This window comes from Uloborus diversus, chromosome 6 (genome assembly GCF_026930045.1).
Source record: "Uloborus diversus isolate 005 chromosome 6, Udiv.v.3.1, whole genome shotgun sequence".
Taxonomy (NCBI): domain Eukaryota; kingdom Metazoa; phylum Arthropoda; class Arachnida; order Araneae; family Uloboridae; genus Uloborus; species Uloborus diversus.
The window spans coordinates 16036448-16063988 of NC_072736.1; the positions used below are offsets into that span (position 1 = coordinate 16036448).

At 35.9% G+C, this 27541-nt stretch overlaps 1 protein-coding gene across 1 annotated transcript in view; it reads right to left on the reverse strand.

Annotated features, from left to right (window-relative positions):
• Nucleotides 1–27541, reverse strand: part of LOC129224239 (dorsal-ventral patterning protein Sog-like) — a 136693-nt gene that overhangs the window by 83693 nt on the left and 25459 nt on the right. Inside the window, exons 3-4 of the mRNA XM_054858665.1 lie at nt 23377–23448; nt 1122–1239 (exon numbers count right to left, since the gene is read on the reverse strand). Coding sequence (XP_054714640.1) covers nt 1122–1239; nt 23377–23448 — 190 coding nt within the window. The remainder of the gene's footprint in view (nt 1–1121; nt 1240–23376; nt 23449–27541) is intronic.

Consider the following 27541-nt stretch of genomic DNA (forward strand, 5'->3'; position numbering starts at 1 on the left):
AGGGAATTAAGATACTTAATTTTGCAAAGCAAAAAAAAAAAAAAAAAACTTCATTAAACAATTTTTTCTGAATTTTTATTATTTCTTTGAATATCCCTATCATTTCCCTGATTAATAAGAATTCCATGACTTTTCCCTGATCTGTCGCCACCCTGAACAATTACTTTACCTTACATTGGATGGAAAAATAACACCGGGAAACTATTTTTAATAATAAACCCTACTGCTGTCCTATTGGCTGACACAATCCTTTTAAAGCTGTTCACGTTAACCCTGCAAGTAAAGAATTCAATATTGGTAATACAGTGAGTTATCACTGATGATGGATAAACGAGTAAGAATTTATAAAATGCATTTGTGCTTGAAAAGTAAAATAAGATATAACAACGTTTTAATACACAAAATTTTCAGATTACTGCAGACACGTGATGCGTCGTTTCAATCGATTCCTGTTTCAATGAAATGAAGTATAAGCTTTACAGGGGTGCTCACCTGGGGGGGGGGGGCGGGGAGGAGTCATGGCGCAGACTGCTCCATTAAAAATTTCAGGGTGGGGGTTGAAAGGTATTTTTCTCATTTTTGGGCGGGGTCTTGCTTTTTTTCGGGGGGGGGGGGGTCTGCGATAATGGGGGGGAGTATGCTCTTGCCCTTAAGGGGGTGGGCACCCTTGAGTTTTAGGATGAAAAGAGTGGGATAATATCACTTGGATTGTTCAGTCAGAACACCATCGGTACAGATCTTCACGACCTGGTGGCTCCATGACCCCTGGGTTTGTCAGACAGGAACAAACAACTCTTGTCCGTTTTCGTAGTGGACATCTTAAAACTTTTAAAATTTTCGGAGGGATCGAAGACCTTTCAGACTTTTTCCAAGTGTTCCGATGAGCAGGCTTCGCCTGACCACATACTGTCGTGCCTGGGGCTCTCCAGGAGGGATTTGACTGAAGACCCAGTGACAGTGCTGGATTTCTTGAGGGTAAACAAACTCATGGACCTGGTCTAGCACTACTGACCATGGGGGCATGCAACAACAACAACAGGATGAAAAGTCATTTGAGGAAAAGTTACAAGATAGATAAGTAGTTTTTAGAGCAATGTTTCTAGCATTAAACGAATACTCACCCGCGATAGTGAATGGTGTAGTGAAGATCTCGCTTTGTGTAGACGAGGTAGCCCCGAGCAGCACCTGACACAGGAACAGTAGGAACAAGGAGTTTTCCAGTAAGCAGCACGGTGAATTCTGAAGAGAAATGACACTTCATTTAGATCGGTGCTTCCCAAGGTTTCGAAAACTCACACTACTTCGATAATTTTCGTAGGGTTGAAAATCCCTTGTTGAAAACACACACACACACACTTTGATTGAAATAATAACATAAATCAAACACTTAACTAGCAATCAAAATAAATTTCTTTTATTTCCGTTTTTATGGCCTTGGACAAAATAAGTTGATGGAAAATAAAGCACAGCATCTCTACATAGTATAAAATGAAGTCCCCAAAAAGCGTCTGTGTGTTTGAACTCGCAAAACTCGAGAACTACCCGGCTGATTTTGCTGAAATTTTCACTGTTTGTTCCTTTAACTCCTGAGAAGGTTTACAGAACAGTTCGAAAACTACTCCATGAATAGTTCTTTTTTTATTCCAATTTACGTCCAATTTTCACATAAATTCCCGAATATGGGGGGTGAAAAATTACTCGCAAATAGTAATATTACATATCGTTAGAAAGGGTAGAATTTTCCGCGTTCTACTCAATTTGTTTCAATGCTCTAACTTTATCATGGCGGGAGTTATTTGCGTTTTTAGCTCGAATTTTTTTAGGCTTAGCTGAAATTTAGGCACTTCTTTCTTCATTAAATAAATCAATAAAAAGTGGAGGAATTGTCCCACAGCTTCCTTTTTGACGCCATTGGAAAAAGCGACCTTTTTTACTCCAGATCTAACACGACCTATGGTCGAAAAAATAAGCTTTTATCTCGAAAGCAAAAAAAAGTTACAAGCCTTTTTAAATCAAGTTTAAGAAATCTCGATTCCATTCAAATTGTGAACCATTTTCTTTCGCATTTAAATTGCTTAAACGTATTTTATTTTGTGTTTCCATGGTTACGCATTTTAAATCCATCTTTCTGGATTTAATTTCTTAAAAGTATTTTAATATTGTCGCATTGTTTGGAAAGGAAATCATGATGTTTTTTTTTTAATTTATTTTTTACGCCTGATTGTTGAATATACGTCACTTGACACAATTTTTATTTTCAAGGTGGACCGGGCAAAGCCGGGCAACGCAGCTAGTTCATTATAAAACAAAAAATAAATAAAAGTTACATTACAAATAGTATTTATTTTGCTCAATGAGAGCGATTAAAGAATTTTATGCCCAAGCAACTTCAAAATATTTTGATTCTCTGCGATTACTAATTCCTCCAAAAAGATTGTTCCTTTTTTTTTTTTTTCGACTTGATGCCTATTACTACTGAAAGAACATCTTAACATAAATATGATGTTGGAAAAGGTGAGTTGTATTTTAGGCTTTCTCGATAAAAACTAGAACCTTCGCCGAAACATTCCGTTCCACGTTTTTCCTTTGTGGTAAAACATATGCTTCAGGCAGTTTTTTTAACATAATTTAAAAGAATGGAAAAGAAAACCCACCATAAACACGATGACAAAATAGTATTGCCATTCAGTAAACTTAAAAGAAGTTTATAAGTCACGCGCAAGGGTTCAAAAACTTTTCCGAGTGGCAGCCCCCCTTCAAGAACTGGTGTTTTCACGCGATACCCTAGGCAACCTCTATTATACTAATGTATGTATTTGTTGCCATTAAAACTTTGCGGCACCCTTCGCCTCTATGTCTCTCTCTCTGCAGCACCCATAAGGGCCGTTTCCATGGACACTTTCGACCTCGGAAAAAACCTGGGCGGTCATTCCAAGCTCGTCAGCTTACGAGATCGAGATTTTCGCTCACGTGATCGGTTGGGACGTAGAAATGTTGCAAAGTAGTATTCTAATCTACTCGAACCTAGCCACAAGCTAAGTTCAAGTAGACTAGAATACTACTTTGCGACATCTCTACATCACAACCGATCACATGAGCGAAAATCTCGATCTCGCAAGCTAACGAGCTTGGAATGACCGCCCTGCTTTTCACCGCATTCCGGTTATTAGCGGGTTTTATGTGGAATCTTTCTATTCCTGCTAGCTTCTGGAGTGAAAGCGGTGTTTTTACCCGGAATGCATTACGCGAAACAAGTTCGTCTACTAGCCGCTAAGAATGCTGGGTAAAAACCGCTTTCTATGGTATAATGGGAGAACCTCTTTTTACATGGAAACGGGGAATTTTTCAATCGGGTTTTTTGCGGAGCCAGAGCGGGGATTTACCTGGTCGAAAAGTAAGTTGTGAACGCGGCTACTGAGTAACTTTATTTGTTTTACCTCCTTCAGCCGCTATTAGCCAGAGTATGGTCCCATTAAATTTCGCTTACGCTTATAGGCAGTGGCGCACGCAGGAATTTTGCAAGGGGAGGGTCCGAGATCAAAAGCCTCCTTTTCATATTATACTCCAATACGTCGTCAAACATATTGACTTGATTTTGTCGATTCGCGAGAACGGAAAACAGTAAAAAATAAACTATTAAATAAATAATTAGCATTTTGTAATGAAATATACTCAAATCACCAGAAAGCAAAATAATTTTACGCTTTTACTTTTCTTATAGTTAAGAAATGGATGCAGCAAAGCAAATTCATCGTCGTAGAAGCATCAGAAGTTCATAGAATCTCATTTAAATCTATAAATACAAAACTAAAAACATCGTTATTATAGTGTGTTCATTTATAATCACCATTCTGCTTCTTTTAGGTCATTTGTTATACAAAAAGTGCATAATACTTTAAAAAATCTAACAATAAGGATTTTATTTTTTCATTTATTAAAACTGAAATTATTGTTCGCTTTGTTTGGAAATATTTTACGTACAAAATACATAGAATCGTAATCAATCGGGGAAAACAACAAGACTTATGGGCGGGGTCCGGACCCCCTGGACCCCTCCCTTGTGTGCGCCATTGCTTATAGGCCATGACAATCGCTGAAACTCATTGCAACAAAGAAGGGGCTACAGAGCGGAACCTGTGTTACCATTACGTTGCCATTGATTGGTGTATGCAGGCGTTCCGTTCAGCGCCTCTTGCGGTCAAAATGGGAGACATCCAATCAAAAATAAAGAAACATTGAAACGTTGACATTGATTGGCGGATGCATGAGCGGATCATAGTTGCATCAGTTTAACACAGAAAAGTCATAAATTGTCAAGGCCCTTTCAGTGACTAAAAGTAGTAGTTTTGACTGAAGGAAACAACCCCATTCCGAAGAAAGAATGACTTAATTATTTGAACATGCAAAGTAACTCGATTCCGAGGACGTGACGCAACTCGGATTACAATGCTTTTTCTCTTGCTATGCAAATCCGGCGGAACAAAAGAGTCTGGCAGAGCAGACAACACAAAAACCCGTTTACCCCGCGGCTTTCATTCATCGATACCGAATCTTTAATCGCTCGAAAAAGAAAACTTCTCTCAAGTCCCGCCGCCGTCGATCGCTTCAATTGATTTCAGGTCACCCTGTCGTCTCTCACAGAGGTGGTTAGGAGGAAGGAAAGAAAAAAAAACGGGAGGGGGGGGAGGGGTGAGGTCCAAAATGTAAATATTCCGGGTGAGATGCGCGTGTCCAGCATGTAGATCAGACTTGATGACCGTTGAAAAGGAAAAGATAAAACGCTGTATCCCATTTTGACCCGAAGTCAGGGCGAGCCCTCGTGCTGACGCCATGTTTAACCACTCCGAAATACTGCAGGAAACCAGGGCTGTGGAGTCGGAGTCGGACTGTTTTTGTGGTAAAGGAGTCGGAGTCAGAGTCATTTGAAAACATGCCGACTTCTACTCCGGGTTTTTTTATTTCTTTAATTTTCTCTGACTCTCCTTGCATTTTTTTAAAAAAACTCACTACCTATTAATTTGGTTACCTGCTACTAATAAGAAAATGATTGTCATTGTGGCAACCTGCCGGCTTGATTGTTTATCGAGCTTTCTGTGACAGCTACCTACACCGTCCCCTAGTTTGCTTATTTTCATTTTCTTCTATATCTAATACATAGAAGAAAGTATTGGATTCGTGCAGATTTTCGAATTTTGACAGATTCAAACGCTTTGAGGTGTGCTGAGTCCATTTCGACTATTTTTGTGCTTTTTTTAACGTTGTTTTTCTTACTTTACTGTTCAGCACAAAGGTATTTATTTATCTCAACATCTGTTAGTTAAACATTAAAGGAGAGCAAATTAATCTTATTTATTTTTTAATGGGATTTTTAAGTAATCTCAATTTAGAAATCGCAACTATTGGATAATTTGATTTAAAAATTAAGTTTTCAGCGTTGAATACATCTTAGGTTTACAATCAAATACAACGCGAAAATTTCATAAAAAGGAATTAATGTTTCAATCTCTGTTTAGGGGCTCCCCCCCCCCCCTTCCCACGAGGAAGAGCGATTTGGAAAAAAAAAATAATAAAAAAGCCGGAGTCGATGCTTTCAAAATCTAGGAGTCGGAGTCGGCAATTTTTCTTCGGACTCCGCAGCCCTGCAGGAAACGCAAGACTATTAGATTACAGCCAGTGGCGAAGCGAGAAATTTTTCATAAGGGGGGGGGGGAGAGACAGGGATATGCAAAGAAACTTTGGGGCCCGTCATTTGTGACGGGCCCCCTCGATATTGTTTGTCCTAAACTTTTACCCCTAGTTATAAAAATATTGGGCCCCCTTCGGGCCCGGGACAACAGGGGTCCCTTCTCCCCCCTGTGCACGCTCCTAGGGGGGAATTGGATGTAATTTTTCTAAATTAATGTCCGAAAAGCACAATTTTAGGCTCTTGCATGTCTGTTCATACATATAATTTTGTTGTTTCATGGGGGCGGGGGTAAGAGCCCCTATCCTCCCCCCTCCCCATGGCTACGCCACCGTTCATAGCTTCTAACATTGAAAGATGAACATTCGGGAGACTTATGCGTAAAATTAAGGAGACTTTCCACAAATAAATTTAGAGACAAAACATTGAGTGTAAAAGGGGCTTTTAAAATACAAGTAGGTATTTCTTAATTAAGTTTATGTGTACGCAGACTTATGCGTAAAATTAGTGAGACTTTGTACGATTTCAGACTGTTCTGAGAAAAATCAGGACTGTTTTACTGCATTTCTTGTGAAATACCCTTTTTAAAAGGAAGAACATGAAAGAAACATTTTTCAAAAATGATCACTCATACACAACTTTTTATACACGTGCATGAAAATGTTTCGTTTTTGCGATCGAGGTCGTTCTACCAGAAGGTTTTTTCCCCCCGGAATTTAACTCATTAAAAAATTTTTTTGGGGAGAATTTCGCTGTTTCGATGGAATTCCGAAGGTATTTACTTTATTACGGAGTTCGGGAGAATTCATCGAAGTCGTCACATGCAGCATCGTTGTCAAGGGAGACGATCACAATCGATCTCTGTCGTCTCTTCTCTATTAATATAGAAAAATATTTTTACTGAGGTCTAAAACATGAGTTTCTCAGGGGGGGGGGGAATCTTTAGCACTTGAATAAAAAATTAATGAAGGCAATGTCGAAATTTGCATCGAAAATTCCATGCACGCACTTCGGAATTACATGGAACGAATTCTGTGTAAACCAATGGTGCTTAACCTACTGCTCGCAGGCCACATCCAGCCGTCGAATTTGACCCGTGTGGTCCGTTATTATGTTCAATGTTACAATCCGAAAAGCACGGGTGCCCACCTAGGGGGCTCGTGGCGCAGACTGCGCCATTGAAATTTTTAGGAGGGGGGGGGGGGTGTTGTGAGAGGTATTTTTCACATTTGGGGGAGGCTGTTTCTTTGGTGGGTCTCGTGATATTTAGGGGGTGTGCCTTTGCTCTAAAGGGGAGGGATGGGCACCTCTGTGAAAAGCACAATTAGTAACAATGTCACAAATCTGGAGCAAATATATAAAAAACCTGCTGAAAAACATGCATTTAATAAAATAGCATCAAATAATGATAACAACAATGGGAGTGTTTCTTTCAGTCAAAACTACTGAACTTTACTACTTTTGGTCACTGAAACTGGTAGAACAAGCAAAAAAAAATAAATAAATAAATAAATAAATAAATAAATAACATGGATCTAGAAAAAAACTTTTATTTTCTCAAGAGTTATTGTTTATACTCTGCTATTAACCCTGTTGCCAGTACATGAGAATAAAGAAGCAAATTAAATACAGTGAAACCTGTGCATAACAATATTGTCTATTACAATAAACCTGTCTATAACGATATTTTTCTTTATCCCAGCACAGTGGCGCAGCAAGGGGGGGGGGGGGTGAAAATACTCCTCAGAGGCATTGGTTTTAAAATAATTGCAAATTATAATACAGTAAAACAAGTCTAAAACGATACTGTTAATCAAACTGCCTACAAACGATAACCTGTCTATAACAATATTTTTCAGTTCCCAACAGTATCGTTGTAGGCACGTTTTACTGATTGCGCTTTGAGCTAATGCAGGGTTGCCAACTGCTCCGCAAAAAAAAAAAAAAAAAAAAAAACCTATATTTTGCTCCGCATTTCCCGGCCGAGCGTTTTCAAGCATGACGTAGTGTTTAAAGCTGTTTTTTATTTTTTATGCTAGTGCTTAAATTTTTTATCAAAGCTCAAAACCAATTTTAGATAAGTGGTTCTCGTTTATTTTATTGAATTTTATGCAAAATACCGAGCTGCACCACAAAATTTAAAATGCTCCTCAAAATGACCACAGATGTTCCTCAAATTGCTTCTCCAAAGTTGGCAACAATGGCTAAGGGCATTTCATCACTTATGATATCATACGCGGAAGCGGAAAAAATGAAATTGAATCTGTGAATCTGCGCGCCGATTAAAATAATTGTTAAAAAAATATTAAACTTAGTTGTCAAATACTTTAAAAGATGGTTACACCTATGTTTTTAAGAATGCTCTTTCAGAAAAAAATACTTTTGAAATTTTGGAAAAACAACTTAATTATTGGTTCGTATTTTTCTTTCCTTTTCCATATTTTCCCATGGAATTTCGAAAAGAAGGAATTATTTTGAAATTTTATTTGTATTCTGGCCCGCGAGAATGATTGTAATCTGAAGTGTGGCCCTTGGTCAGAAAAGGTTTGGGCTCCACTGGTGCAAGCAAATGAGTTATTCGAGAGAAATAGTAAAACTTATTCATAAAATAATCATACGAAGAATCTAAAACAAAAGCTGATACTTAATATAGTACAAAAAAATCACCGAAGATCCTCTAAAATATGGCCTATTAAATTATATATATATATATATATATATATATATATATATATATATATATATATATATATATATATATATATATATATATATATATATATATATATATATAAAAGCAATCAGTAAAACAAGTTAGCACACTGCCCAGGGGAAAAAAAGTGATAAGCTAAATCATTAACAAAATAAAATAAGCAACTTCCTTCAAATATGAGAAAATTCTAGAAATTCAAGGTTCATACGGATATTTATTTTTATTCAATTTTACCTGCTTTGAAATTTTCGCATAATTTTTATGAATGTGTGGTTGGAATTCCATCACTCTTTTTTAAATATATATACTTTATTGTAGTGAAATTTGAATTCTTTTCAAGCGAGTTTTGAGCGCTCGTTCACTTTGCCCTACATAATTAAGTTCTGCATCAACAATTGATCGTGTAATATGCAAAGCAGTTAAAGTGATGCAACCTTTTGTTAAACAATGAAACTGCTCATGTATAGAAAAGAGATCTCGTTTAGTTCTTAAAATGAAGTTCTTTACAATGTACATGCAAACTTGAATTTCAACTCTAATGAAAGCTTGTTAAGTACAACTCTTTGGAATGCAGTCGGGGGAATTCAATTTTTCAGAATTTTATTAGACATTCCGAGAAAACAACAGAAAATGTTTTCTTTCGTCATTTTTATTGCTTTTATTTTGTTCACTAGAAAATTCGTCAAGGTAAGACAGGTGAAAATTGCTTCTACATTTGAACGAAGTAATTTGCTTGTTTGGTGATAGTTTGATGGTTGAAATTTTAACGCTGACTCCACTGTATTAACCCTAAAATCCAGTAGCTAGCTTTAATTGTTTACCACTTTTTCGTTTCTTCATTCTCCTAAAATGAGTCTTACCAGAAAAACAGTCGAGTTACTGGATGCAGTACAGCCTCGTTAAAACAAAGAATTCACGTGCGTGTCACGCCCCCCCCCCCCCAGGGGCGGATCCAGAAATTTTTGTAAGGGGGTCAAGTTTCAGTGGATGAAAATCTAAATATAATTTGAACCTTATTCAAAATATAGCATATCTATTAATATATTTTATGACATTCTAGTAAATTAACTGTACATGTATTCAAATAATAAATTTGCAAAACATTGCAGATACGCGTTTCGAAATCCTTTTACAATGCAAAAATATGTGAACTTATGTAGAGCATGCATTTAAAAAGCAAGTTTCGCTCCTTTTGTGCACTTTAAAATTTTCAGCCAAATTACAGCATAACCGTTCAGTGGCGTTTTTTTATTTTTTAAATTACATTTCTTTATATTTTCTTCAATTATGTCTGCAAGGTCACTCACCACTTTAGCTTCTAATTTCTAGAAAACCTAAAAACTACTCCTTGTTCTGTTCTAACTCATATCCCTTGTTAATTGATTACCTATACTAGTTTTAAGGAACTAAAAATTGTCATTCCACAATAATAAGTTTAGAAAAAAATAATAGAGAAAGTGTTTTTCATCACAGGGGGGGTCAGTTGACCCTCCCCTGAATCCGCCCTTGCCCTTGCATCTCCCCCTCCGCATGAACGAACCTTTATTTGTGAGTATGAAAAATTTCTGAAACTCCTTGAATGTCAATAAAAAGCATCAACTCTGCTGTCAGAGATGAGGCACACAATAGGGCATAAACGTTGCTGCTTAGTATCATAAGTACTGAAAAGAAGTAGTAATTCACATATCGACTTTCAAAAATAATCAATGAGTGGAATATATCACTGAAATCTTTTTCGTTTTGTTCATTACTAGCGGTACCCGCACGGTTTTGTCCGTAGTTGAAAAATTAAAAGGTCATTCGGTTCGCCTGTACATTTACAAATAATGGATGACGAATTTCTCGCCAATTGGCTATGTTCATTCGCTCTCCCATTCCACGTCATGATAATTTCGTAATTTACTCGTCCATCTTATGATAATTTTGCTCCGGAAAATATTCTTAAAATTGAAATAGAAAAAGAACAAAATCGAATTTTCGAAAAATCGCTTCGAGGTGCACAACGGTCTAGGCGCTATGCGCGTCACAGAGATCCAGACATCCTCCAGACAGAGAGAGACTTTCAACTTTATTATTAGTAAAGAAGTGTTTGAACTCAATGTGGGACGAATACTACTGTCGACGGTTTAGGGGGGGAGCGTCATGACCCCTATGAACTTTTATCCGCCCTTTGTATCCGCTTATGAACTAATATGAGTTCCCTTTTTTCACTTGATAGCCAATTCAGGAAGAGTTCTACGGTGCTTAACAAACCGTCTTTTTTCTCCTACAAGCTTGCTCAAGGAGCTCCCCCTCTTACGCAAAAGAACTCAACCAGGTTATCAGAATCACAGACATCTTCAAAACTAGGTGCTCTAGGAATGTAACGAACCTTTTACCGACATCCAAGATTTCATTAACCAGAAATAAAAACCAATTGTCCTTGTCCAGCAATTCAACCAACTGGCTGCAATTCTCACCTTACTAATTCACCCATAGTATGTCAACTTCTGAAGTCACAAGAATTTGTACTGTCCATTTTTGGCAAATTGAGCTCCGCTGCCCGACCGATGAAACAATTCCATTTGTTGTGCCAGATTGGGGAAATTTTCCCCATTTTGGGGGAATCTGGTGCTCTCTGGGGAAATTTTGGGGAAATCTGATGCTCTCTGGGGAAATTTTGGGGAAATGGGTTTTGAGGGGAATTCTTTGGGGAAAAATTTTTCTGTTGGGGAAAACCTGGGGGGAAAAAACCTCGGGGAAAAAAAATTTTTGTATTTAAATTCACGTCTTGAAATCTGGTAGTTATGTTGTTTGTATCAAACAGCATTGGTTTAGCTTTGCTCAACTTTATGGAATTCGCATTTCGCATTATGTGGAATATTATGCTACGAAATTCACATTAATGTTCTGTGTGAGTAACTAGTTGATACGTGAAACAGGCAAAAATAAGTCTGATGAAGAATGTTCTTGGATAAAAGTATACAAAACTCATAGTTTAAATGTACATACAGAAGCAGAGTACCTAGTAAATGCGAGTAGAAAAAAAACATTTGGCTATTTCTTATCTCTCGATCAGGCGCTTGTATTATGTGACTAGTGGCACCTGCACGGCTTTGCCCATAGTAGAAAATTAAAAGGTATTTTGGTTCCCCTGTATATTTACAAAACATGCATGATGAATTTCTCGAAAATTCGCTTGCCATCGTTACGATTTCACATTATGATAACTTGGTAATTTAGTCGTCCATCTTATGATAATTTTGCTCGGGAAAATGTTCTTAAAATTGGAATAGAAAAAGAACAAAATCAAATTTTCGAAAAATCGCTTGGAGGGGCACACCCCCAAGCTACAAACTAACTTTGCCAAATTTTATGAAAATTGGCCAAACGGTCTAGGCGCTATGCACGTCACAGACATCTAGACAGGCAGAGATGCAGATATCCAGACAGAGAGACTTTCAGCTTTATTATTAGTAAAGATTAAAAAAAAGATAAAGAAAACAAAAAAAGAAAAAAAGCGAAAATGGGAAGAAAAAAAATGGGGAATTTTATAAGAAAATTTGGCAATTTGGGGGGGGGGGGGATTTTTTCAAGAGACAAAAATATCAGAGGAAGTCGATTCATTTTATGAAAATATAAGTGGAAAAATAATTTTTGAATTTGGGGAATTTTGATAGAAAACATCGCTTTTTGGGGAAAAGTTGGAAGGAAATTGGGGAAATCTGGATTTCACCATCTGGCAACACTGCTTGTGGATTTAGTTTGCAGTGTTATTGCCCATTTGGCGAACAATATAATTCAGGTGAGAAGTAGCAAGCGGTATAGGATCTTCTCGCAAATAAAGGGGTCGCAATGGTAGCTCAACTCAGCGAATAACAATTCCGCTTCTTACTGATTGCTCTCCCTTGAAAGAAATGGACTTGCTCAAGGTCATAACTCAGCTTCTCAGAGGTGAACAGTAAGAGGTTTTGTATGTGCGCACGTTTGTGCGAAAGTTTAATTGGACAGAAAATATTCCATTCACCAAATCATTCCGAACACATAATGGGGTCGTTTCCAAAGTTTTTAAAATATTTTTTTCTGAAGGAGCATGTTTAAAAATATAGGATATGACCCTTTTTTAAATAATTTATTTGAGTTTAATATTTAAAAAATACTTAAATCGGTGCGCTTTCATTGTGTACACTTTTGTCGTGAGACTTCACAAATGATGAAATGCCATTCAATGTTGCCATTCACAGAACAAAATATTTAATTCGCATCTTTACTCACGTGTATCGGCAACGATAGGGTTGATAGCAAGCGTAGAGCGCAATTTTAACTCGCTGCTTGATTATCATAACGTGGAAACGTAGTAGAAAGATGCGCCAAATTGTATCATTTGTGACGTCATAAAGACCACGCCTTGTTTGAAAAATCGGACATTGAAAAAAATTAATTAAAAAAAAAGCTGTTGGGAAAATGACATTATTTTCTGGGTCCATGTAATTTTTTTTGCTCATTCTATCCATTTCAATGACTAAAAGTAGTACTTTTGACTGAAGGAAACCACGCCATTCGACGATATACAATTAAACAGCATCGTATTCAAGAAATAACGTTTCATTAATTCGTCCTAATTACTTTAGATTAACGAAAACCACTTAGTAACACTACCCTTTATACTAGAAGTGTTCTATTTCGCGGTTTCTTGTTAGAAATGGCTGGTTCGAACTGGGTACGTATAACGCTGCCTTGGTATTAAAGACACAATGGCTGCTCATTTCAACATGTTTTCGTTTTCTTATGCTCAATGATCTAGATCTAGTTGACCCAAATTGCTTCAGTCATCATATAATTCAATAGTGTTTTTATTCTTAAAAAAACCAACTTAACTGATATGTACGAAGTGTATTTAAAAACCTTAAATGTTGTAATATTTGAACTGCGGAAGGGCAAATATGTAATTACTCTGATTAAGTGATTTGGAAAGACCAGCATTTCGTGCACCACTGATAACAAACTTGCAAATAGAAATCATTGCTTTTACTAATTTCTTACTTAGATCGCAACGACAACAACGGCCGCGGCTGTTGCATAATCAGGCCCGACGAGAGGCAATGTCAGCCTAGTCGGAATCTAGAATCTAGGGGTCCGGACATTAGGCCCGTGCAAAAAAATGTAATAACATTTCGATTCATGCACAGTTCTCAAAAAAGAATAAAATTCTGCTAATTTTTATATATTTGATCTTTCTAAACTAAGTTATATTTATTCAAAACGTTCAACTCAAAATTTACTCGATTTGGTAGAAAATAGATTATTTTTTCTGCATGCTAGATCGAAGCTCGACTGATGCTCAAAAATGTGTGAATATACAGTCGAACCTCCATATATCGAAGTTTCCTATACATCGAAATCCCAGCAAATTTCTATGTTCATTATATAGAAAACCTGTTTCTATATATCGAAAAAATCTCTATATATCGAATTTTTTTCGAGACATTCGTAGATTTTTTTTTTCCAATTTAGACTGTTTGTCTCATGAAAAATGAAGGTTAGGGGAGAAAATTATATTCACTTAAGGTTGCTACGAAACTCATAAGGAATCTGAAGTTGAGGGATGTGTAGATAGGTCGTTGTTTCGTTCTGAAGTTCTTAAATTCCCTCAAGTTTATTTCAAATCTTAGTTGTAACAGGTAACATTGTAAAATCAGTTTCAAGTTCTCCCTTTTGTCTGTTGATTAGCATTCCTAGTCATTTTAGCTGCAGTAAAAATCATTCAAAAATAAGGTAGATTGATTTTTTACTTTTCTTTCGATTACATTGTCAAAACGAAAATCCCCTCATGTTGCGGATCAAGTTGAATTGAAGTATGAAGGCGTAAAAATGTAATTTCTATTATTTTTTTTAATTATTAATTTGTATTTAATCCGATGCTCGTATTAATTTGAAATTGGATTTCATACACGTAAATTAGTTTCAATTTTAATGTTTTAGGACACTTTTAGGACAAAATAAGATCGTTTCTATATATCGAATTTTTTTCCGACAATTTCCTACTTCGATATATGGAGGTCCGACTGTATTTGCTAGGGAGCAGCACCAATCTGTTATGACTGTTGGCTCTCCAGTTATAATTCTTTTTGGAAAAAGGGCACTGCGTAAACGTGCCCCGGTCTACCCCCATTACTGATAACGGACACAACTTGGACAAAAAGTTTGTCGAGAAGAATAAAACGGGGGTGTACGCTAGACGACTAGAGACATAAATCTAGTTTGTCCGTCAATGGATTCAAGCAATTTGCAGTGCAACGCCTGCTGAGATTATGATTGATCAGCCGTTACTGTAATCCTTTGATTTGACTATGACCCTAGCAAATGAGTATTGTGCTGTAGGTTTCGCTTCATTGCCGACCCATTAGTGACCAAATATGGCATTCACTTCAGCCTGCACTCTCCCGAGCGGAGTCTTTTTACGACCTTGCCTAACGCTGCGTAGGCATCATGCAAAAGGGTTTTTCTCTCCCCTCCCTGCTCATATTATCGCCGCTTTATACAGAGATATATTATTATTTTATATCAAATTTTTTATCTTTCCCACCTAAAGCGTTTGTTATTTTACTCCGTCTTCTTTTTTTTTTTTTCCTCCCTCGACGACACTTAAGAAAACAGTCTACCTAGGCGTGGTCCGAAGGTATCGAATGTGATGGCGCCGACGAGCAAATTTCTTGACGATCCGGACGAAAAGTCGATCTCCTTTTCAAACAATGAGAGAGAGAGAGAAAATAAACAAACAGGCCGAGCGCTGTCGTTTTTATGCCTTATTACATTGTAGGACGACGGATTATTCTATTTTCGGGGGCTTGACGGGCGGAGATTATAAAATTATTTACCTTTGGGTGTGTTCTCCCTTCTCGTTCAATGCGCCAGGTTGAGATTTATTTTGGAGGAGGTTTTATTTGCATCTGGGCGATGGACTGGACGTTTTGAGCCCAGCTTTTAAATTTATTGCTTCTTTGGGAAAATCCGTTAGTGGTTGTAATTTGCATGATTTCTTTCACGGTTAATTTTTAAGACAGAGAGGTAGTTGACAGAGAGATAGCTTGCTTTCTCTCTTTCTTTTAAACGAAAGAAGAGAAAAAAAAGCGTTTACAACAAACTGCAAAAAAATACACGGTGTCTTTGTGTTGCATTTATACATTTTGGGACTATTTTACCAATTATTTCTTTATTTTGTTTATTTGTTTTGAAAAAGTCGTACGGTTTGAAAAAGTTTAGAAAATGCTGCACGAACCACGAACCTAAACTTTACATCCGCTAAAAATTGCTCAGGCATCGCTCCTAAAAATTGATGGATTCAGAAATATAGCCCGAGATGTAACTGTAAAAAATTCCGACACTTAAGCATATCAATTTCAATCTTTATTATTCAGTTTATTTTTTGATTTGCTAAAGACATATGTACTGTAATAAGCGAGGAGGGGTGGCGTGAGGACGAACGTTTGGTTCAACGTAAACTTCACATCTACTAATCAACTTGATCCGAAATAATGGGGTAGATATTGGCCCAAACTTTGAAATATTCCAGCCAGCTTTTTAAAAGACTACAATACAGAGTTCATAACCAACGGATTACGATCTCAAAGGTGGTAACAAAGCATTTCCTAAAGAATCCCCAGGAACATTTACGATTTAACCGCTTTCGAATCAGTAACATTATAGTTTGACCGCGGATTGTATGTAATTTGGCCAATCTGCCAAGTAAAGACTATTCCAGCTGAATTAATCTAGCAGGGGAGAAGGGAAAATAACGATGGGATTTTGATGCACGCTTTTTATAATGGTAACTAGTGCCTAATTCATTTATTGCATTCTCTAAAATAAAATAAGGGAAAACAAAAATAGTTACAATGGAAGCAACAAAAAGAAAAGAAAATATTTTCATTTCGTTCAGGAACGTAAAATCAAAATGGTAAGCTCAAAACCAGGGCTGCGGAGTCGGAAGGAAAATGGCCGACTCCGACCCCGACTCCGACTCCGGATTTATTTTATTTTTTTACTTGTATTTTTTCAACTCCCTCTCTCCCTTCAGGGGAAGGGGGGAAACCTCTAAACAAAGATTTAAATATTAATTACTTTTTATGAAAATTTCGCATTTTGCTTTTTATTGTAAACCTAAGACGCATACAACGTTAGAAATACAATTTAAAAATCAAATTTTCCAATAGTTACGAGTTAAAAAGTGAGATGACATAAAAATCCCTTTTAAAAAATTTGAAAAGGATTATCTGTAATTTGCCCCCCTTTAATGTTTAACAAATTGATATTGATCAAATCGTGTGCTTTCAATTTTTGAAAGCTGTAACTTGAGAGAAAAAAAGCTTTTTTTCTAAATCCAAGTTCTTGAGAGGGGGTGGTTGCTCCGGGTGACACCCATCTGGTAGATAACACCAAAAGTTAATTTCAGAGTTTATAAAAAAAATATGAATATTTTAATTCTGAAAATTTTCGCGAATATGTTTTTAATTATATTTCATCAATGGGGCAATTTCAGCGAAAATAGGGCACATATACGTCAGGAGCTAATTTTACACAAAATGCGGGGGTATACAAATTTATACGAATAGCTTTTACTATACCTATATTTCTTCTTCGCTAAATTTTTAATTTACATTTTATTGGCTGCTTTAAGATTAACCTTAATATGAAGATTTTAAGATTAACTGCAATTATTGAGTGTTGTAATCACTAATAATAAGTCTTAATAAAGAAAAAAAAAACATGAGATTATTTCATCGAATCTTTTGAATTCGTGCTTTCGCGCCATAACTTTTTGAATTTACCGATCACCCTTAAACGTTTCAACCTTAGCTACGGGCCTCGACTTACTAATTTGTTACATTTCTTTTACTATTTTATAACTGAGATCGAACAAAACACTATATTTCTATTTTTATTTGAAAGTGATTAATTGAAAATGTTAGGCAACAAAATCGTTTGCTGACAGTTGCTATTAGTTCAGTTCAAAAGCAAGCAAACTAGGGGACGGCTACAGAAAGTTCGGTAAGCACTCAGGCTAGCTGATTGCCATAACGGCTGTTATTTTCTCATTAGTATCTTTTTATACATGTAATCGAACCAATTGGTAGTCAGTTTTTAAAAATTGCAAGGAGAATCAGTGAAAAGGAAAGAAAATAAGCCTGGAGTCGGAGTCGGCATGTTTTTGAACAACTCCGACTCCGACTCCTTTACCCCAAAATCTATCCGACTCCGACTCTTCGACTCCGACTCCACAGCCCTGCTCAAAACTTTGTTGTGAATAAATAAATCAGTTCATTTTTGCCGTGAGAATATAGATCGAATATACTTTAGATTTAAAAAATGTTGCTGTGAGCAAATTTTCATTTTTACAAAACTAAGGCTAAATAATAGAGAGGCAAAAGGGCACATCTGTAGCAAATCAACTAACACCCCTATAAACTAATGGATACGTCCATTTCCGCCTATAAACCGGATATCAGCCTTTCCATGTAATCGATGGTCAAACAGTACTCACAACTAGAATTTGTACAACAATTAAATGTTAATAGTTTAATCAAAACTAAACTTGGGGATATTTCGATAACTGGGAATCTGGCGGGGTCGTCTCATGTTTGGCGTAACTAATTTTATTTTGGTAACCCTGCTGATTTATAGCAACTCGATGTGAATAGATGTTTCAGTTCTCATTATTTTGATTTGCATCGAAAAATATCTCCCGCGCAGGAGCTGAAGCCAAAAATTGACGCCAATGAAGAAAGATCACCAGATTCCCAATTATCGAAATCTTCCCCTAAACTTACTAGAAAGCATTTTAAGAAGCGAATTTGTGAACCTTTCATTTGTACTCCATAAGTGTGATGAAATATATGCTTTTAAGATATCAACAAGTGTCAGTTTTCTTCACCATAAACTGCGAAAAATACACGCTGTTTTTGTTTTGCATTTATACATAGGAAATATTATATTAATTTACTATTTTTGAATTTTATTTATTTGTTTTTAAATAGTTAAGAAAATGCTGCACGAACCACGAACCTAAAGATGTAAACTAGGTCGAGGCCAACTCGGTTCAACTCCACCTACGCGAATTTAGCCTGCAATTAGCACAAATTAAAAATCTGATGTATTGTGCTAAAAATTAAAACAAAACCGAAAACCTATGTAGCCCGTCCGGATAAGTCAGTCACAATATTAACACGCAAATTTTTTGTCCTCTTCCCTTAAGTTTTCAGTTAAACGAGAGAACAAGACAGATAGCTAGTTTTACAAATTTTTGAAGCGTTACACGGAAAAGTAAGCTCGTCCAGCTCAGGAAGAACTTAAAATTGCAAACGTGCTCCAGACGTGGTTAAGCAACGTGAGAACAAATTATAAGGACGAGGCAAGCGAGTGTCCGAAGTCAAGAAAGAGGATTCAAGATTCCGGACTTGCACTATTTTATTCTTATAAGGTTCAAAATTGAAAGATTGATTTTTGTAAATTAAAATTTTTTTTACCAATCTTAAGTTGTGCCAGTTTTTTAAAAAGCATTTTCCGCGAGCAATTTACATTTTCAAAATGCTGATGGAAGATCGGCGATAAATTGTTGCAATAAAAATAATTTGAAAACATTTTGAAAAACTTCAAAAATATCCTGCATTAAGTTTTGAAAAAGCATCACTGAAAATTATCTTTTTTTTAAAGGGTAGAATAAAATGTCAACATATTTTTTTTTGTATTTTTAAAACTAAGTTCAAATGTATTTTCAGCGTTTTTGTACGCATTGTATTCTTACGTTCGCAAAACCGTTTATACGAAAATCAAAGAGCCCTAAGTACCGCTTTCGGGCTCAGAATAAACAACACATAGCAAGAATTTTTTTTACAAAGATATGATCTGTCCTGTTAACAGTTGCGTAAAACCACGGAAGTTAAACAATAAATACGTTCTTCATAATAACAGTTCGTAGCTTTTAGCGTTTAACACATCTCCGACACTTAAGTTGCGTTCGGCCTTGACCCGCCACGGGCTTCAAATATTCAAAGTATGTTTTCTGACGGAATTCCGAACATTCATCTGTTTTGACAGGCAAGGGCGAAAAAGATCGGAAATCAAGTTTCGGAATGTTTGATGGATATCACCACGAAGAAAGAGATATAAGAACAGGAAGTGGCTTCAGACTCAAAAAGAGGTCGCTAATATTTTCTTACAGATTTTTATCTCGATAATTTTAAGCTTTCCGCTATTGTTCACAAAATGTTTTTAAAAAAAGAAAGAAAAAATCAGAATAATTAAGTGGATCCTGACCACAAGCAGGGTTGTTCGACCTGTGAATGAACAGTTCGTAATTTTTGAACTCATTAAGATTCGATTGAGAAAAATTCCTCGAAAAAGGGAAAATTTATCAAGAGATTAAGAGCTTTATACAGCTATTTAAGTCAATATTTTGTAACATTTTAGTTCGTGTGATCATAAGAGTTAATTGGACTGTTTCCCATTTAAAAAAAAAAAATCTGAAAGAGCATGGTCAAAAACATGGGGTAAGTTACTATTTTTCTTGATATAGATTTATTTTCTCTCTTAAAAAAAAAATAATCTTAAACGACACTTAACCGCTGTTTTCATCGCTGCTGACGTCTCAAGGGAGCAAATCGCTAGGTTTACCAGAATAAATTTTCAAGACACTGCCAATTTTCGCTAAAGGAAGACATTTTATTTAACTAAAAATTCTCGTTCCGCTAGTAAATTGCTGGCGGTGAAAAACGCTAGCGGGCGACTCGCAATTCCTGAACACATGAGTGTAGCCAGATGGGGAGCGGGGAGGGGCAGCTGGACCTCCCTAAAAGAGAAACTCCCCAACTCCCACGCTTTTTCGAAATGTCATTAAAGATAATTTGAATTGCAACTTTAGTACTTCCATTTCGAAACATTTCCGAGGGAGAGCTACATAACCGCTTTTTCTGCCCTCATCTTAGCAAAAAATTGCATAAAGTAGTATCTTTATTGGAGGGAAAGGAGGACTATAATTTCAAGCAACTTCCGAGATTCGTAGTAGGGGGGGGGGGGCAGTAACTAAAAAACACTATCTTGTTGCTCCTATGCTTGCCCCTCTAACGGGAATCCTGGCTACGCTCATGCCTGTACATATGTTTTTTCTGAACAGTTAGTAACTTCAAGGTGAAAGCATACACCCACGGGTAAGCATTACCATAGTTGCTCGAACGCACTCAGTAAGAGCAAGGCATAGGCATGAGTAACGGTAAACTACTAATTATGACAACTGTTTAAGCTAACTTGGGTTTAGTTCTTCAAAGATTATGTTTCCTGAGCTTTCTTCCATTTTTTGATGAAAGTTCTTTGAAAACGTGTATTCAAAGGTCAAAGTCATGAATAATGGTCCTTGATTTTATCTGTTTTTTTAACATCAAAAACTGAAAACCCAAAAGGTGATCTTTTTTTTTTCTTCCTTTTTTTCAGTTCAGAGAACCAAGACACTCGTCTCAAGAGTTCATTTTTATTATTATTTTTATTTCTATTTATTTATTTTTTTTCCTGTGGGAGTTTTGTTAAATTTAATAGTTTTAAATCAATACTGTAGATAGCGATAAATTTTCAAATTCATTAATTTATTAACTTATAATATCAGCTGCGCACAACCTTTATTTACCCAAGGGCCGCACCGGATATTGCAATCATTCTCGCGGGTCATAAAATTTCAAAACATTTAACATGTTTTAAAAGAATATGGTCCCAAAAGTTATTTTGACGAAATTATTGAACATTTCGATCTGAAATATTTTTTGAAAATCTTAACATGGGAAAGAAAAGAAAGTTAAAAATTAAGAATTATTTTTAGAAAAAGAATAGAAAAAGAAATAATGTCAAAAAGCACAAATTGCAGATTTCTGCAATTTGTGCTGCAGTAATCTGCAATTTGTGCTTTTTGACGTTATTATTTCTTTTTTGCTTTCTCGCGCAAAGGTATTTATTTATCTTAAGAATGGGGTTGTTTCCTTCAGTCAAAAGTAGTACTTTTAGTCACTAAAATTCATAGAATAAGCAAAAAAAAAAAAAAAAAAAAACACGGACCCAGAAAATACTTTCATTTTTAGAACAGTTATTTTTTAATTATTTTTTTTTTTAATGTCCGATTTTGCAAGCAAGGCTTGGTCTTTATGACGTCACAAATGATGCTCTTTGGCGCATCTTTCTATCGCGTTTCCAGGTTATGATAATGAAGAAGCGAATTAAAATTGCGCTCTACGCTTGCTATCAACCCTATCGTTGCCAATACACGTGAATAAAGATGCGAATTAAATATTTTGTTCTGTGGATGGCAACACTCAATGGCATTTCATTATTTGTGATGTCTCGGCAGAAGTATAAACAATAAAAGCATACGATTTAAGTAATTTTTAAAAATATTAAGTTTAAACAAATTATTTAAAAAATGATCAGATCCTATGTTTTTAAGCATACTCTTTCAGAAAAAAATACTTTTAAAATTTTGGAAACGACCCCATTGTTATTTTCATTACTTAATGCTTATTTTATAAATTGCATCTGTTTTTCAGAAACCAATTTCTGAACATTTGATTCAAAAACTCGGAACATTGACAACTCAGGGTTTTAGATTTGGACATAGAACAAAACAATGGGCCACAGCAGCTTCTCGGGCCGTAGGCTGGACCACTGAACTATATGCTCTCTCAAATTTTCGCTGAACGTAGCTATTCAATCACGTTCATTTCTACCCATTGTCGTTAATAACAAGAACAAAAGAATGCAATTATTGGAAGAATTAATGTAAGCTGTGGAGAAACACATCATCACTTAAGTAACTTAACGGAATACAATCTAAAATTTTTAATTTTTAAAAACGAACCGAATTCATTCCGGAATTGTCTTAGTTTTTTCTTTAAAAAATAGTAAAATTGGATTATCTTTCTTTTCAATTATGCTGAGATATTTTATGTTAGTAAATGAAAATCATTCCCTCGAAAGTACTACGGAACACTTTTTACTTCCTTTTACAATAAAGGAAGTATTGTATTCGCGAAAAATTTTTCACCCAAACACGGCCTTAATTTCCTTTTTGCTCACCCCCAAATGAATTGAGTTTTTTTTTTTTTTTTTTTAACCCGACCACACGTGGATATGTGCCTAGGAACGTACAGACACATGAAATATCCATTTTGACGATCACCGAGTTAATTACGACGAGTCTTCTCGTGACGTCTGTATGTACGTATGTATGTGCATATGTGTGTCGCATAACTCAAGAACGGAATGTCCTAGAAAGTTGAAATTTGGTACGTAGACTCCTAGTGGGGTATAGTTGTACACCTTCCTTTTTCGTTGCATTCGGATGCTCCAAAAGGGATCTTTTGCCCCTTTTTGGGAGGAAATCATTGTTAATTTCGATCCAAGTTTTGTCGCCAACTTGGCGAAAAATCGTTATAGATAGTTTGATTGATAATGGTGACATTTTGTTTGGGACCACGGAAAATATCGTTATAGACAGGTTTATTGTTATAGACAGTAGTGTTATACACAAGTTTCACTGTACGTTCCGAGAAATCTCAAAGGTTTTTTTGGCTAAAGAATTGAACATTTCGATCTGAAATATTTTTAAAAAATCTAAATCTGCCTGATACGTATTGTATTCCGTGATGCTATTTGCTAAATCAAGTTCTTAAAGCAAAAAATAAAATACGAAAGGCCTACAAATATTATGATGAGAGAAAAAGAAGTAAATGTGCGTATAACTTTTTTTTCTTTCCTTTTACTAAAATTTATTTTAGAAAATATTTATGCTATAAACATTCAAGCAGAAACAGAAAATAAAAGCTTGAATTTTCTGATTTCTGTCGTTCATCCCAAATCTTAAATAAATCTAATATTTCAAAAATTTTGGTCATAATAAAAAGCTTCTTTTGCAACACAGTTTTCACTTTTCTGGCAGTATAAGTAACATCCGAAATCTTATTCTTACCTCTCAAAACTTTATCCTCATCTTCAGCTTCCAGTTTTCTAGCAGCGATGTCTTCTTCTAAATCAGCATAATCTAGAAAAAGTTCAACTCATTAGAAACTTCTGCATTAACTTCATTTTTTACAAATGAGTACCTAGTACTTTTTAAACATGATGCCACTTCATAACAACGATACATAATAGTGAGTAGTAAGTGCATACAGTAATAATAGTATAAAAAAATGTATTTAAAAACTAAGTGAACAATAGCTCTTGTGATGGGCATAACAGAGAGTTGCAAGGAAGTAGGGGAATGTGGGGCAAAGTGAAATGATGAAGATTACATTTTTCAATATGAACAAATTGCTTTAAAACTTATGGTTCAAAAGGAAAAACAATATATTTAATAATAAAACTTGCACTGAAACATTATTTTTTGTACCTCCAAAAAAAAGTGGAAAGTTTTCCCCTTTTTTTTTCATGCGGGGCAAAGCGAAAAATGAAATTTCTTCGGATGAACTATCTGTTATTTAATTATTAAAGATATATTTAGTAAGTCAACCAGCCTATAGTCAGGGATAAGGCAAAAATACATGAAATACACCGCCAGCTCAGTCAATTCCATCCGAGGACTGCAGTTTCGTGCTTATTAGCACTCATCAGCCCGGCATAGGAGCGACTGAGCTGGAGGTGGAAAACCTCATAAGGAAGCCAAGAGTGCCAAACAAACTGGTAGCTGATACAGAATTAGCACTGGCCAGACGAGTGACCAAAGAAATGGTTCGATTCAACTCGAATACAGAAGGCAAGGCAGGTATATTTAGTAAGCCCTATAGCCAGGGCTAAGGCAAAAATACATGAAATACACCGCCGTATTTCATGTATTCGAGCTGAACCGAACCATTGCTTCGGTCACTCGTCTGATCAGTGCTAATTCTGTATTAGCTACCAGTCTGTTTGGCACTCTTGGCTTCCTTAAGAGGTTTTCCACTTCCAGCTCAGTCACTTCTATGCCAGGCTGATGAGTGCTAATAAGCACGAAACTGCAGTCCTCGGATGGAATTGCCTGGCGGTGTATTTCATGTATTAAAGATATGTTTGCTCAAATGAATGAGTAAATAAAAGAAAGAATGATTAAATAAAAATCAAAGGATAAATTAAACAAATAAAAAATAAATTAGTTAACTAACATAATACAGTCGACTCCCGCTACAACGCGATTCGACTTACGCGAAATGGCTATAACGCGAATTTTTCACGAGTAACGAATTTTTCGCCCAATGTTATTGCATCCCTTTCAGCATCATACTGACAGCCAAAGTCCCCACACGAAACTAGTCTAGTGCATCAAATAACCACTCAGCATCTTTCATTTACTCATTTTTTTCATTCTAAATATAAAAGTTGTTGAAATATAATGGCACCTTGGTGTCATCTTCATCTAAAGTTTGTAAAGATGGGAAGAAAAAGAAAATTTCTTATAAAAAATATAAAAAACGCTAAAATTCTCGATATGCTTGAACAACTACAAAACTTCGACGGTAGCGCGACAATAAGTATGAGTGAATCTTCCATATGTACAATTAGAAGTCAAAACTAAAAGATATCCGTAAAAGTTCAGAACTTAGTTTCAATATCGAAGCTTGCAGAGGAGTCTAGCAAAGTAAATTTTATGAAAATGGATGCTGCTCTTGTATTGTGGATTAATAAAGAGGTCAGGAAGAGGAGATGTTGCCATAAATAGAAACGATATAAAGGCGAAGCAAACGTATTTAAAAATGTAGAATTAGATAAGAATAACGATTTGATCATGGAGCATAAATCATCACTATCTTCATTTTTTAACTCTTAAATATTGTTGCTGTATCTGCTGTACTATTATAGCTTTTCATTTTAATTTTACGCTTCCCATGGGTCATTCATTTTGTTCGTCTTAAAGTATTTCATGTTGAATAACAGTTTTTTATTTTTTAAATAAGTAAAAATTCAGTTATTTATGCAAGAAACTGTAGTGTTTGGTTAAGGAATGCTTTAGAGAAATTTGAGGGGTGTTGATAAGTATTTGGTATGCTTTAAAAAATTTGTAAGCATACATTTTTCCACAACGCGAAATTTCAACTTACGCGAGGAATCTTGGAACGAATCCCTCGCGTAAGTCGGGACTTGACTGTATACGAGAAAAAATAAGTGAGTGAATAAAATACTGAATGAATAAGAAAATAAGTGAATGAATGAATAAAGGAATTATTAAATGAAGGAATGAAAATGAAATAATTAATAAATAAATGCTCAAGCCGCAAAGCAGAATACTTTGTGAGGTTCTGCAACGTAAAATCATAAGACCAAAATTGTTCTGCAAGTATTTCAAGCATTGTACACGTAGAGACGTGACCATTCTCACAAATCGTGATCCCAAAATCAAAATCCCCGTTTCATACAAGAGTATGAGAGGAAATCTATTTATTTTCAGAGGTTTCTCTCACATTTGTGAACAGAATGGGGTGATTTTCTTCAGTCAAAAGTACTACTTTTAGTCATCGAAATAAAATTAATTAAAAAATAATGTCCAATTTTTCAAACAAGGCGTGGTTTTTATGATGTCACAAATGAGACAATTTGGCGTATCTTTCTATACTACTTTTCCACGTTATGATAATCAAGCAGCGAATTAAAATTGCGCTCTACGCTTGCTATCAACCCTATCGTTGCCAATACACGTGAGTAAAGATGCGAATTAAATATTTTGTTCTGCAACATTGAATGGCATTTCATCATTTGTGATGTCACACGACAGAAGTGTAAACAATGAAAGCGCGCCGATTTAAGTACATTTTTTTAAATATTAAACTTAAATAAATTATTTAAAAAAATGGTCAGATCCTATGTGCTTAAAAGCATGCTCTTTCAGAGAAAAATACTTTTAAAATTTTGGAAACGACCCCATTGTTCTACAGCTCAGGCATCTGTTCTGCGACGTAAGTTGCAAATTTAGTAGCATTCTGCTTTGGGGTAGCTCAAGTGATTTGATAAGTTATTGAATAAGTAAACGAAATGAGCTATTTCAGTTTGCCCCATCCACTTTGTCCCGCATGCACTTAAATAACTGTACAAATTATTTAAAATACAAATCTTCTTAATATTAAACAAATGCTGCACCGAATATTAGTAGATCTCAATTAATATTTAAAATGTTAAAAACAAGAACAACATCATTTAATATTAACAAAAATAACTAATAACCCCACAGTGTGAGCGGAAAAGTTGAAAAACGCTGAGATAAAGTATCGAGACGTTGGCAACGAAAAGGACTAAGACCACACTTTGTACTCAGTAAATTACCGCCCGTTAGCCAGGGCTAAAGCAGAAATACATGAAATTCATGAAAGGCACTCTTGGCTTCCTTAAGAAGTTTTCCATCTCCAGCTCAGTCACTCTCCTATGCCGGGCTGATGAGTGCTAATAAGCACGAAACTGCAGTCCTCGGCTGGAAATGACTGAGCTGGCGGTGTATTTCACGTATTTCTGCTTTAGCCCTGGCTAATGAGCGGTTATTTACTGAATATACCTTGCCTTGCGTTCAATCTTCGAGTTGAACCGAACCATTGCTTCGGTCACTCGTCTGGTCTGCGCTAATTCTATATTAGCTACCAGTTTGTTTGGCACTCTTGGCTTCCTTAAGAGGTTTTCCATCTCCAGCTCAGTCACTTTCCTATGCCGGGCTGATGAGTGCTAAAAAGCACGAAACTGCAGTCCTCGGCTGGAAATGACTGAGCTGGCGGTGTATTTCACACTTAGTAATTTTCCCGTTGACGCAATACGATGTGAGAAAAAAAAAACATATCAAACAGTAATGAATGACAAAAACTTCTTGCCTAGAACCGCGCAATTTCTGCTAAATATGCTACACAAATCGTGTCCTCTTTTCCAATTGTTATCAGCGGGTTCTGGAAGACTTTATCATCGGCGAAGCGCGTGTTGTCACAACAAAACTCAAACAGCGATAGCAGGCAGTTGGGAGAATAATTGAGCACTTATGCTTTTATTTGAGAAAACATGTCATCGATTATCGGGAAAAGAGGTTTTAATGGGGATGAGATAAGATAGGAGAACTTGGAAATACATTTATGATTCCCCAGCACTGCATCGGAGGAATTCATTTTGAGCTAGGAAGAAAGCAACGTGGAAAA